The sequence below is a fragment of the Cebus imitator genome, unplaced genomic scaffold, assembly GCF_001604975.1.
Source record: "Cebus imitator isolate Cc_AM_T3 unplaced genomic scaffold, Cebus_imitator-1.0 Scaffold66, whole genome shotgun sequence".
NCBI classification, from domain to species: domain Eukaryota; kingdom Metazoa; phylum Chordata; class Mammalia; order Primates; family Cebidae; genus Cebus; species Cebus imitator.
The window spans coordinates 5,605,115-5,618,376 of NW_016107381.1; the positions used below are offsets into that span (position 1 = coordinate 5,605,115).

The following is a 13,262-nucleotide window of genomic DNA, read 5'->3' on the forward strand; positions in this document are numbered from 1 at the left end:
CTGGAGTACAGTGGCACGATCTCGGCTCACTGCAACCTCCGCATCCTGGGTTCAAGCAATTCTCCTGCCTCAGCCTCCCAAGTAGGTAGCTGGGATTACAGTCCCGCGCCACCACACCCGGCTATTTTTGTATTTTTAGTAGAGACAGGGTTTCACCATGTTGGTCAGGCTGGTCTTGAACTCTTGACCTGGTGATCCACCTGCCTCAGCCTCCCAAAATGCTGGGTTACAGGAGTGAGCCACTGCACCTGTCCTAATTTTTGTATTTTAGGCAGGGTTTCGCCATATTGGCCAGACTGGTTAAGATAAATGAGTGTTCATATAAAATATATAGTAATTAACCCAAATACCTTTTTGCTTACACACACACACACATATATATATATATACATATACATATATTTTATATGAGCACTCATTTACCTAAGCCAATTTCTTTTTTCTTTTTTTTTTAGATGGCATTTTGCTCTTGTTGCCCAGGCTGGAGTGCAGTGGCGCAATCTTGGCTCACTGCAATTCTCCTGCTTCAGCCTCCTGAGCAGCTGGGATTACAGGCACCCACCACCACTCCTGGTTAATTTTTGTATTTTTAGTAGAGACGGGGTTTCACAATGTTGGCCAGGCTGGTCTTGAACTCCTGACCTCAGGTGATCCACCTGCCTCAGTCTCCCAAAGTACTGGGATTACAGGTGTAAGCCACCACACCTGACCAGTGAATAGAATTTCTAAACGGATTTCTGGCTAACTACGCCAGATTTCACCACCTAGATACAACACACAAAGTAATAGGCATGCATATGCATAAGCACATCTAAACATACACACACACACACACACACACACACACACACACACACACACACACAAAGATCTTATAGCTTTCATTTTAGAATTTTAGTCATGAGACGGTAATTCAAACTCACTGGTTTCTCATGGACAGTTTAATCCAAATTCTATTTCTGACAAAATTGGGATCTGTTCACATCACTAAACTTTATTGAAAACTGTTTTACCCAAAACTCTGGGTAAAGCAGTATTCATGGCACTTAACAATAATAGTAACAAGAATAATAAAACCCTTTCATCCCTTTCTTCCTTTTTTCAGTTTCAAATGAGTTTAGGGTTAAAAGTTTAATGTTTACATTTTAACTAGGATTAGCTGTATTGTATAAGCAAAAGAATATCTCCAAGTAGCCTCGAATCCATCTTTTGCTTGCTGGTCTGGTTTGCTCGACTAGTTAATGCAGACAGGGAAGTATTTTAGCAGGCTTATTTTTATCTTTTTTACCTTGAGGGCACTAATCTGCCAAGCAGGTTTTTTTCTTTTTCATCTTGGCCTCTATGTGGCAGACAAAGTAAATTATTATTATTATTTTTTTTGAGACGGAGTCTTCCTCTGTTGCCCGGGCTGGAGTGTAATGACATAATCTTGGCTCACTGCAGCCTCTGTCTCCCGGGTTCCAGTGATTCTCCTGCCTCAGCCTCCTGAGTAGCTGGGATTATAGGCGTGCACCACCACACCCAGCTAATTTTTGTATTTTTACTAGAGATGGGGTTTCGCCATGTTGGCCAGGCTGGTCTCAACTCCTGACCTCAGGTCATCTGCCCACCTTGGCCTCCCAAAGTGCTGGGATTACAGGCATGAGCCACAGTGCCTGGCCTAGGGCAAAATTTTTATGCTAGACAGATATATCCTATATTCTTAACCTGTACTCAGTATTTTGACTTGTTTGATCTAATAGCCTTTTATAAGCTTTTATCTATTCTTTCCTTTTAAAGAATTGTTGGTCAGGCAAACCTAAATTTATACTTTCAAAAAATTTCTAAGTTGTTAGTATCAGTGGATTTGTTGTAACTTGTTTTTTAATTTAATTTTATTTTTTGTTGTTGTAAGTTGTAAAACCATTAATTTGAAAGGTTTTAAAACATTAAAAAAAAATCTTGGCTGAAATGCCGTAAGTAGTGAGTTTTATCTCATCACCTGTAAAAAGTCAGCAGATTTAAAGTAATTGGAGAAAAAAATGGAGATAGAAAACTTAGAAGGCTCTACATGTTGTAGGGCTTTTTTTTTTTTTTTTTTTTTTGGAGTGTTTGAATAACGACCATTTGGACTGTGAATCTTCCCTAATATAATAATTTTGCCCTTCAGTTTAAAGATGTGCAGAGAACAGGCTGTAAAAAGTATCTGGCTAGGATCCCAGAAAACTTAGTGTACCCTAATGTTTGAGAATCCAATTCCATTTCCTATTAATCCCTCAAGAGCAAAGAAAATCCTATAAATTCTGTCAGAGACGGTCGGATGTTTGGACCGATGCTTTAAATGATGGTGACTGCCATAGTGGTTTTAGTTAGCCACTCTGTATCTACCATTTGGAATGTTTATTTTCACTTTCAGAAGGTTTTCAGAAATAAGCAAAAGAGCCAAATTAGACAGACATAACCAAAATAAGACCAAGAAGAGACTCTTTTTATACCAATTTTAACCCACACATGCAGATCATACACATTATTAAATCAGACATGCAGGCTGGGTATGATGGCTCATGCCTGAAATCCTATCAATTTAGGAGGCTGAGGTGGGCAGATTGCTTGAGCGCAGGAGTTTGAGACCAGCCTGGGAAACATGGTGAAATCCTGTCTCCACAAAAAATACAAAAATAATTAGCTAGGCATATTGGCATGCACCTGTGGTCCCAGCTACTCTGGAGGCTGAGGTGGAAGGATCACCTGAGCCCAGGGAGATTGGGGTTGTGGTGAGCCGTGATTGCACCACTGCCTTCCAGCCTGGATGATGGAGTGAGACCCTGTCTCCTAAATAAATAAGACATGCAGACCCAAAGTGAATTTACCAGAAAAGATGTGCCTCATAGATAGAACGAAAGTTCTGTAGAAATTGGAGCAGTCACCTCAGAAAGACACTTACCTTTATAAGAGAAAGGACAAAAAGTATTTTATTATTCCAGAAGAGATGTAAAGACAGCCTTATAACCAAACTGATCCAGAATTATCGGATTTTTTTTTTTTTTTTTGAGATGAAGTCTCACTCTGGCACCCAGGCTAGAGTAGTGGCGTGATCTCGGCTCACTGCAATCTCTGCCTCCCAGGTTCAAGCAGTTCTCTGGCCTCAGCCTCCTGAGTAGCTGGGACTACAGACATGCACCACTACATCTGGCTAATTCTTTTGTATTTTTAGTAGAGATAGGGTTTCACCATGTTGGTCAAGCTGGTCTTGAACTCCTGACCTCAAATGATCTGCCCACCTTGGCCTCACAAAGTGTTGGGATTACAGGTGTGAGCCACTGCCCCTGGCCCAGAATAGTATTTTAAAGATTTCCACTGAAAAGAGGGAGGCTTGGCCTAAGAGAAGACTCATCAGGGCAGAAAAGGTGAGCTGTGAGAGCAGAGTCCAAAAGGTTCAAGTGAACACTGCACACTTGTTCCAAGAACGGCTGATTCTTCTGATAGTGATTTTTCTTCACCTCCTACCTCTGACACCATTTATGTCAAACTAAGTAACAAACAGAGAGGCTCTCTAAAGGAAAAAGATATACATTCAGAAGTAGGGCATTATGATGGAAATATGCGTGCTATAGTAAACTAAGTAAAGAAAGACAATAGTTTTTAAAGAGAAAATGAGGAAGATTGCATAATTGTTTAGAGATAATTATCCTTGGCTACAAAGACTAGTAATAAGGGTGATGCCAGTCTTAGGTTGGACAGGCAGTTGCTGAGCAGTTGTCTTTGCAGAAATACTTTTTGTGTAAGACTACAATGGCCTTTGTCCATAAATCTGTTTTCTCCATTTTTTTTTTTTTTTTTTTTAAGACGGAGCCTCTGTCATTCAGGCTGGAGTGCAGTGGTGCAATCTCAGCTCACTACAACCTCTGTCTCCAGGGTTCAAGTGATTTTCCCATCTCAGCCTCCCAAGTAGCAGGGACTACTTGGTGCATGCCACCACTCGTGGATAATTTTTGTGTTTTTAGTAGGGACAGGGTTTCACCATGTTGGCCAGGCTGGTCTCAAACTCCTGACCTCAAGTAACCCACCCACCTCAGCTTTCCAAAGCCCTGGGATTACAGGTGTGAGCCACCACATCCAGCTTGTTCCAGCCTTTTGTGATTAGTTTTGTTATCAGACATATAAGCATGAGAGCCCTCTCTTCATAGCCTGTATTAGTTTGTCTTCACACTGCTATAAAGAATTACCTGAAACTGGTAATTTATAAATAAAAGAGGTTTAGTTGACTCATGGTTTCACATGGCTTAGGAGGCCTCAGGAAACTTACCATCATGGTGGGAGGGTAAGCAAACATGTGCTTTTTCACATAATGGCAGGAGAGAGAAGTGCCAGCAGGAGAAATGTCAAATGCTTATAAAACCATCAGATCTCATGAAACTTATTATCATAAGAACAACAGGGGGGAACTGCCCTCAGGATCTAATCACCCCCCACGAGGTCTCTCCTCTAACACATGTGGATTATAATTACTGAGTTGTTTTGACCAAAATGCTAACAGTGATATGGACAATGAAGTCCAGGCTGAGGTAGTCTAGGATGGAGATGAGGAACTTCATGGCAACTAGAGTAAAGGTGACTCTTGCTATATTTTAGCAAAGGGACTAGGGGTATTTTGTCCCTGTCCTGGAGATCTGTGGAAATTTGAACTTGAGAAAGATGATCTAGAATATGTGGCAGAAGAAATTTCTAAGTAGCAAAGCATTCAAGAGGTGACAGAACAGCCAGACAAGGTGGCTCACACCTCTAATCCCAGCACTTTGGGAGGCCAAGGCGGGTAGATCACCTGAGGTCAGGAGTTCAAGACCAACCTGACCAACATGGTAAAATCCTGTCTCTACTAAAAACACACAAAAATTAGCCGGGTGTGGTGGTGCATGCCTGCAGTCCCAGCTACTCAGGAGGATGAAGCAGGAGAATCACTTGAACCCAGGTGGCAGAGATTGCAGTGATCAGAGACTGTGCCACTGCATTACAGCTTGGGTGACAGAGAGTGAGACTCTGCCTCAATTTAAAAAAAATTGTGGGTTTATAATCCTTGAAATTTTATCTATGGGAACTTTTCCTTTTTCTTTTTTTTTTTCCTGAGATGGAGTTTCACTCTTGTTGCCCAGGCTAGAGTGCAGTGATGTGATCTCGGCTTGCTACCTCTGCTTCCTAGGTCCAAGCGATTCTCCTGCCTCAGCCTCCCGAGTAGCTGGGATTACAGCCATGTGCCACTACGCCCAGTTAATTTTGTATTTTTAGTAGAGATGGGGTTTTTCCATGTTGGTCAGGCTGGTCTCAAACTCTCGACCTCAGGTGATCCGTCCAACTCAGCTTCCCAAAGTGCTGGGATTACAGGAGTGAACCACTGTGCCTCGCTATCTGTGGGAATTTTTTGAGGCCTGAATTGAAGATACATTTCTCCAGAAAACAAGTTTTTTTTTTTTTTTTTGAGGCAGAGTCTTGCTCTGTCACCCAGGCTGGAGAGCAGTGGCATGATCTCAGCTCCCTGAAACCTCTACCTCCCGGGTTCAAGCGATTCTCCTGCCTCAGCCTCCCAAGTAGCTGGGGCTACAGGCATGTGCCACCACGCCTGGCTAACTTTTGTATTTTTAGTAGAGACGAGGTTTCACCATATTGGCCAGACTGGTATCGAACTCTTGACCTCATGATCTGCCCACTCTGGCCTCCCAAAGTGCTGGGATTACAGGAGTGAGCCACTGTGGCCAGAATAGTTTTAATTTTAGTTGCTTCCTATGAGAGCCTTGTGGCTCCACCAGCCAGGGCTATTCTACATTACCATTTTGGGTTGAGGTATTTCAGATGACGCAGTTTGCATGAATTCAGGCTTCAGACCTCCATGAGGACTCTGCTTGCGGCTCTGCATCTTCAAGAGACCCTTTACCCACTCCATGCAGATGATTTCACTAGCAGTGCCCTGGGTAGGTGGGTTTCTCCCTGGTTCACTCATAAGGATATAAGCCTCTGTGGTCTATAGCGAACATACCTGTTTCTCCTCATCATGTCCCATCTGTCTACCTCTGGTCTTAACCTCAACTGTGGTGGAAGGTTCTGTGTGAACCTGTCTCAGCTTTGATTTCAGCCACAGTTCCAATGGATAGTTTCTGCCTAGCAAGCTCATACTCAACTTGTACTGATAGAATCCCACTGTAAATGCATACCTCTGTCTTCCTGCTTTTGTCCAGGGACTTTTGCCAAAGCCAGCATCTGCCTGGCTTGCATGCCAGGGAAGTCCGTAAGTGAGGGGGAATCCATGTCCCTGAAGACAGTCCTCAGCAATAGGAGTGGAAGCTGGTGGATAAATACTCCAGCCTCCTGTCCTATTGGACAATTCTGAGGTTTCCTCTATGCTTCTCAAGACGCCCTTGCAGAATCTGTAGGAGAACCTCACATACTCAACCTTACATTGCTCCAACTTCTCCCTTTCTAGACATCCCCATTTCTTGCTCTTCATTTCTGCAGTCACCTCCCAAATAGACTGCCTGCACCCATGTGCTTGTTTTAGGTTTTGATTTTTAGGGAACCTAAATGGAGAAACAACCCCACTGATTTTGCCAGAACAATTCCTTCTTTTTAATTTCTTCCTCTTTGCCATAGGTGTCTGGGATGAGACAGACATTTATGGGAGTCCTGCAATTTTCCAAATTTTACATTCACCTTGTAGCATTCTTTATAGATAAGATTTACTCATTGGAGCCTGATGTGGTCTTTGGGGAAAACATCTAACTGTAAAGAAAACTCCAGTTGAAATTTTGCAACCATTATGGCTTTTTAGAAAGTTAGAACTATTCACATACATCGTTCCAGCTTCCTCTCAAAAATGGCAGATGAGTCAAGAACGTAAGAGAGCAGGTAAAGTGGGAAAGGCCAGAATTTTGAAATCACAGACACCTGCTTCCAAAACAGTCACCCTGAGGGCAGTAATAATGCGGTACAGCTGCATGCTGCCACCAGAGGGCAGCAGAGGCCAGGAACAGGTAGGGAGGCAAGGCCCAGTTAAAGTTCCCCACCTGAGCTCTGATGTAGACAAGACAAGCATTTATTGGGCCCTGTTACAAGTTAGTCATTGTGCTGGGCACAATAAAAAAATCATACAAAGTTCAAGGGCAGAGATCAGAGGTCAGAACCAACTCGGGAGTGGAACAGAGCAGAACTGAGGGCAGTTCTTCAGGTCAGCTGAGGAACTCTGACAATACAAGAAATAAATACGATGGCTATGGGTCTGTTCTTGGCCATGGTAGCTGGGTCATCCCTGGAGAATCAGGTGAGGCAAATTTGTAGGACCACTGAGGGTCAGTCAATCTGCAGATTTACTTTATGCTGATCAGAATTTAAATGGCCCTTTTAGCTGAGCTTTATGGTTCATGCCTGTAATCCCAGCATGCTGGGAGGCTGAGGTAGGAGGACTGCTTGAGCCTAGGAGTTCAAGGTCAGCCTGAGTAACACAGACCCTGTTTCTACTGAAAATAATTTAAAAATTAGCTAGGCACAATGGCACATGTCTGGGGTCCCAGCTACTTGTGAGGCTGAGGCGGGAGGATTGCTTGAGTCTGGGAGGTCAAGACTGCAGTAAGCTATGATTGTTGCCACTGGACTCTAGCCTGGGCAACATAGTGAGACCCTGTCTCTACAAATAAATAGCCCCATCCCAGAGCAAACATCAGACTTTTTTGGTTTTGTGTTTCTCCCACTACAGGAATAAACACAATCCTACATCACAGGTCCAGGCGTTTCCCATCAGGCCAGATATGTTGGCAGTTTGATAATATCCCGTGCTTGCTCTAACATCTAATCTTTGACTTTTACACTTGATGGCAAAATCCTCCAGCTCCCCCAGATGCTCTCTGAGGTGGGGGCTTCTTCATGAGCACTAACTGCCTGGGTGTTGTGGACCTTGGGGCCTTCCTGCATTTTGGCCTTCTGTGAAAACATAGGCAATATGACTCGGCATGGTGGCTCGTGCCTGTAATCCCAGCACTTTCGGAGGCTGAGGCGTGTGGATCACAAGGTCAGGAGTTCAAGACCAGCATGGCCAACATGGTGAACGCCTGCCTCTATGAAAAATAGAAAAATTATCCAGGTGTGGTGGTGTGGGCCTGTAGTCCCAGCTACTTGGGAGGTGGAGGCAGAAGAATCCAGGAGGCGGAGGTTGCAGTGAGCTGAGATTGCGCCACTGCACTCCAGCCTGGGCGACAGAGCAAGACTCGGTCTGAAAAAAAAAAAAAAAGAAAGAAAAAAGAAAAAAAAGAAAACGCAGGCAATTTCCTCTACGCTCGCAAGTAGTCCCTGTGAGGTGAGACTAGCACTCTCTCCCAAATGCCTTGTGGATACTCCCAACCCCATCGGAAAGTTAGAGAAGGCACAATGGGGAGCTCTGGGAGAATCTGTCAGATTCTCACCAATTGGATCTTTTTGTTAATAGGTGGGCTTGGTTTAGTGTTGTCACTTTCTAAATCTTCTCATTACCATGCTATAAACTCACTTATTTTTTGGCCTTTCTTATTAGTTTTGTTTTACTCTCTTATTTTTGAGACAAGATTTCACTCTGTTGCCCAGGCTGAAATGCAGTGGTGTGATCACGGCTCACTGCAGCCTCAACCTCCTGGGCTCAAGTGATCCTCCCACCTCAGCCTCCTACATAGCTGGGACTATGGGTATGCATCACTACACTTAGCTAATTTTGTTTATTTTTTGTGGAGATGGGGCGGTCTTACTATGATGACCAGGCTGGTCTGAACTCCCGAGCTAAAGCGCTCTACCCGCCTCAGCTTCCTAAAGTGCTGGGATTACAGGTGTGAGCCTCTATGCTGGTCTGTTTATTTATTTCTTTTTTTTTTTTTTGAGACAGAGTCTTACTCTGCTGCCCAGGCTGGAGTGCAGTGGTGCAATCTCGGCTCACTGCAACCTCCACCTCCCAGGTTCAAGCAATTCTGCCTCAGCCTCTGGAGTAGCTGGGATTACAGGCACACACCACCACGCCCTGCTAATTTTTGTATTTTTACTAGAGACGAGGTTTCACCATGTTGGTCAGGCTGGTCTTGAGCTCCTGACCTCAAGTAATCCACCCCCCTTGGCCTTCCCAAATGCTGGGATTGCAGGTGTGAGCCACTACGCCTGGCCTGTTTCACTCTTCTTAAAGAAGGTTTCCATATATGTATATGTATATTTTTTGTTGTTAAATCTTACTCACCTTAAGCTTTTTCTCCTGTGGCCGTGTGTGTTTACTCTCTTGGAGCTCCTCCTGCATTCCTCTTCTGCTTCTGTCCCTCAGGGTGTGATGGTCTAGGGTGAACTGCTCAACTCCATGAGTAAATAAAGATGATGAATTCTGCTGCTTGGACGGGTTGGTTTCCAGTGACAGGCTTCAGGGACTTGAGTGATGGGTGGCTCCAATAGGTCCCACTTACCTTCAGGCTGAGAGCTGCAGGCATAAAGCTGTCCCTACAAGAGACAGGGCAGGGAGACACAGCAGGGTTCGTGGCTCCCTCCCCGAGTCTCCCCCACATCAGCTTGCTTCCGCTTCCGTGTCCTCAGACAGGCGAGTCCAGAGCCAACCCACTTGGACCTACTAAACTAGACCCTGAGTGCGAGGCCTTGGAGCCCAGTCTGACGCTTCCCAGGTGGTTCTGATCGCGCGGCAGAGAAAGACATCGCGGCAGTGGCTTCACCAAGACCGGGCGCCTGAGCTTCCAGTTCCCACGGTGGGGGTTTGCTGCTGGGGCCTTACCCCCTCCGTTTTAGGAAAGTCTGCTGGAAGCTCAGTTGGGGTTGGATAAATTCCAGAAGAGATCCCTCCCCAGTGGCCAATCAAAGCGGTTTGTGGGCGTAATGCTCCCCAGGTGCTGGCAATAAGAGGCGATGCTGTCTGCAGAGAATTTAGAAACAGAATAAAGCCGAGTGAGAGAATAAGACTCAGTCAGCTCCTTCCTTTCCCTTCTTTTCTTTTCTCTTCCCCTTCCCCTTCCCTTCCCTTTCTTTTTTTTCCTTTTCTCCTTTCCTCTCCTTTCTTTCCTTCCCTTCCCTTTCTCTTTCTTTCTTTTTTTTTTTTTTAGAGATGGGGTTTTACTCTGTTGGCCAGGTTTGTCTTATACACCTGGCCTCAAGTGATCTTCCCACCTCGGCCTCCCAAAGTGTTGGGATTACAGGCCTGAGCCATTGCACCCAGCTGAGAGTCAGTCAGTTTTTAATCATCACCAGGCCCCAGCAATTCTACCCATCCCGGTCAGGGCTAAAATCCCCCTCCCTGGGGACCGACCCCCCTCTCTACCCTTCCCCACACCACTGCCCCTTCCCAACCACGAGGGAGTCTGATGAGCAATTCATTTTCTTGGTTTCTTTTCAATGTTTTATTTTTCAAAATATACAATTTAAGTTTTTATTTCACAACCGTAGTTTTGTATATTTTTTCCGAAATCTTTAAATAGCTCCGCAGTAAACAGTACAAATCCCAAGGTCTGTCACACTGCTTCTCTTTAGCCTTTACACTTGGTGGGCTTTTTTTTTTTTTTTTTTTTTAGCTTTCAAGTAGTAATGGTTTATGGGTAAGAAAGGAACCAAAAACAGGAGGAAACAATGTCTTTTACATAAGCTCAACACGTAGGATTAGAAAGGGCTGCCTGACTAGCTCCTTGGTCTGGAACCAGACTAAGAACATGTATCTGGTTCATAAATAAGACCGTCCTGGGAGCAGTGAGGGTTTTGGTTACAAAAAAGAAGGGGCAGGAGCCTCATCTGCAGAGGGTGGGGGCAGGGAGAGGTGAGGGGAGGCTCCTTCTGTGGGGGGGCTGACACCTGTGCCAGGTGGAGGCGGAGAATGGCGGAGACGGGTGGGGCGGCCAGCGGTGGAACACCCTCCTCAGCCTCTCTTGGCGAGAAGGGCTGTGATTCTGGAGGCAGGGAAGGGATGGCTAGAGAAGCTGCCAGGTTCTAAAGAAAGGGGCTGGGACTCCTTCAGCCACCCTGGGCCCAATGGCACAGGCAGCTAGCAGGGCCAGAGAGGCTGCCCAGGATCTGGGGTGGACTGTGGGAGGCATCATGCTGTCTCTTCTTTTGAGAACTCTTCTTCCACCTCAGAGCCACCAAGGCCTCCCCCAGAAAAGACAGCTGGGAGGACAGGGAGCACAGGTCTCACAGACCCACCCCTGACTGTGAACACGGAGCTGCACCATGCAGGCCACTCCCAGGCAGCCCACGAGGCTAAGGCACATGGGTGACACAGGTAGCCGCAGGGGTCAGTTTTCTTCATTTCCCCTTTCGGCTACCTGTGGCCAGGTCCTGAAGCGGTCCTGTGGGCTGAGCTCCAGGCAGGGACACTCCAGGAAGAAGCGGGTCACCAAGGGCCACCTGGCCGCCAAGTGGATGTGACCCTCCTACGAGGGGTCAGGAGGGCGGTCCTGCCTCAGGGTGCCCTCAGCGCCTTCTGCCCTGGACACAGCCTATCCTGCCTGGCCAAGCCAACCGTCTTGGTGGGGTCTGGATGGCGGGTGGGGGTCAGGAAGGGGCCCAGGCTGGGCCGATGGCAGGACGGAGCGGGTGGGAGTTGTCACTGCGTCTTCAGGTGGGATTTCTCTGGAGTGAGGGTGTGGAAACAGTAATCCCATAATTTAGTGCTGATGCCAAATCCTAGAGAGGGAGACAAACATGGAGAAGATGACGCATCAAAGGAGCAGGTGTGCACTGGCGTGAGAAGGTGCCAGGGTTGGGTTACCAGGTGGAGACAATGTCAATATCTGTCCCCTTGGCCTTCCCAACTCCCAGGGCCATCCTGGCACAAGTCAAGGGTGGGGAACTTGTGTTTTTTATTATCTCCAGCATGAAGTGGGAATAAACCCCAATTCCTTATCTGGCCTGTGTTTCTAGAACACCTGGCCCCCTCCCACCCCCAACTCCATCTTCTTCCGCTTCCTTGGGGGCCAAGTTCATTCCTGTCTCAGGGCTTTGCGCCAGTTGCTCCTGTGATGCCAGATGCTGGCTTCTCTTCATTAGGGTCTCAGCTCTAATGGTACCTCTGCGGTGACACCTTCCTGGACCATTTAATCTCTTTGCTGTCCAACTAGCCCCTAGCCACGTGTGGCTACTGAGCACTGGAAATGTGACTAGAGCTCCAGAGAAACGGAATTTCTAACTTCATTTAATTCTGATGAATTAACATGTCAGTGTAAAAACTGATGCTCGATTCAGTTACTGGAAATTTTTTTTTTTAAGACAGAGTTTCACTCTTGTTGCCCAGGCTGGAGTGCAGTGGCACGATCTTGGCTCACTGCAACCTCTGCTTCCTGGATTCAAGTGATTCTCTTACCTCAGCCTCCTGAGTGGCTGGGATTACAGGCACGCACCACCACACCTGGCTAATTTTTGTATTTGTAGTAGAGATGGGGTTTCACCACGTTGGTGAGACTGGTCTTGAACTCCTGACCTCGGGCAATCCACCCACCTCGGCCTCCCAAAGTGCGTTACTGGAAAATTTTTAAGCATGTTTGGAGCAAGTTATCTACGTGAACTATTATTTGTGAATTTTATAAAATCTAGATATAGGCCAGGCGCGGTGCCTCATAACCGTAATCTCAGCACTTTGGGAGGGAAGGAGGGCAGATCATGAGGTCAAGAGATCCAGACTCTCCTGGCCAAGATGGTGAAACACCGTCTCTACTAAAAATACAAAAATTAGCTGGGCGTGGTGGCGTGCGCGTGTAGTCCCAGCTACTTGAGAGGCTGAGGTAGGAGAATCATTTGAACTCGGGAGGCAGAGGTTGCAGTGAGCTGAGATTGTGCCACTGCACTCCAGTCTGGCGACAGAGTGAGACTCCATCTCAAAAAAAAAAAAAAAAAAATCTAGATATGGATCTAGTATTTTCAGTGAAACTTTAGTATCTGAATCGAGATGTGCTGTAAGCACAAAATACACCTTAGATTTCAAAGACTTAGTATAAAAGTTGCTAATGATTTTTTTTCTCCTAAGAGACTTTACCAAACGGGTCTCACTCTGTCACCCAGGCTGGGGTGCAGTGGCATGATCATAGCTCACTGCTGCGTCAAACTCCTGGGCTCAAACTATCCTCTCTCCTCAGCCTTCCAGGTCGCTGAGATTACAGGTGCACATCACCACAGCCAGATAATTAAAACTCGTTTTTGTAGAAACAAGGTCTTGCTATGTTTCCCAGACTGGTCTGGAACTCCTGGCTTCAAGCAGTCCCCTGCCTCAGCCTCCTATAGTGCTGGGATTATAGGCCTAGACCTGAGCC

At 46.1% G+C, this 13,262-nt stretch overlaps 1 protein-coding gene across 1 annotated transcript in view; it reads right to left on the reverse strand.

Annotated features, from left to right (window-relative positions):
• Window positions 1-10,348: 10,348 nt before the first annotated feature.
• Window positions 10,349-13,262, reverse strand: part of FA2H (fatty acid 2-hydroxylase) — a 67,458-nt gene continuing 64,544 nt past the window's right edge. The window contains exon 7 of the mRNA XM_017530562.2: window positions 10,349-11,643. Within this exon, the coding sequence (XP_017386051.1) occupies window positions 11,564-11,643 (80 nt within the window). The 3' untranslated portion in view covers window positions 10,349-11,563. The remainder of the gene's footprint in view (window positions 11,644-13,262) is intronic.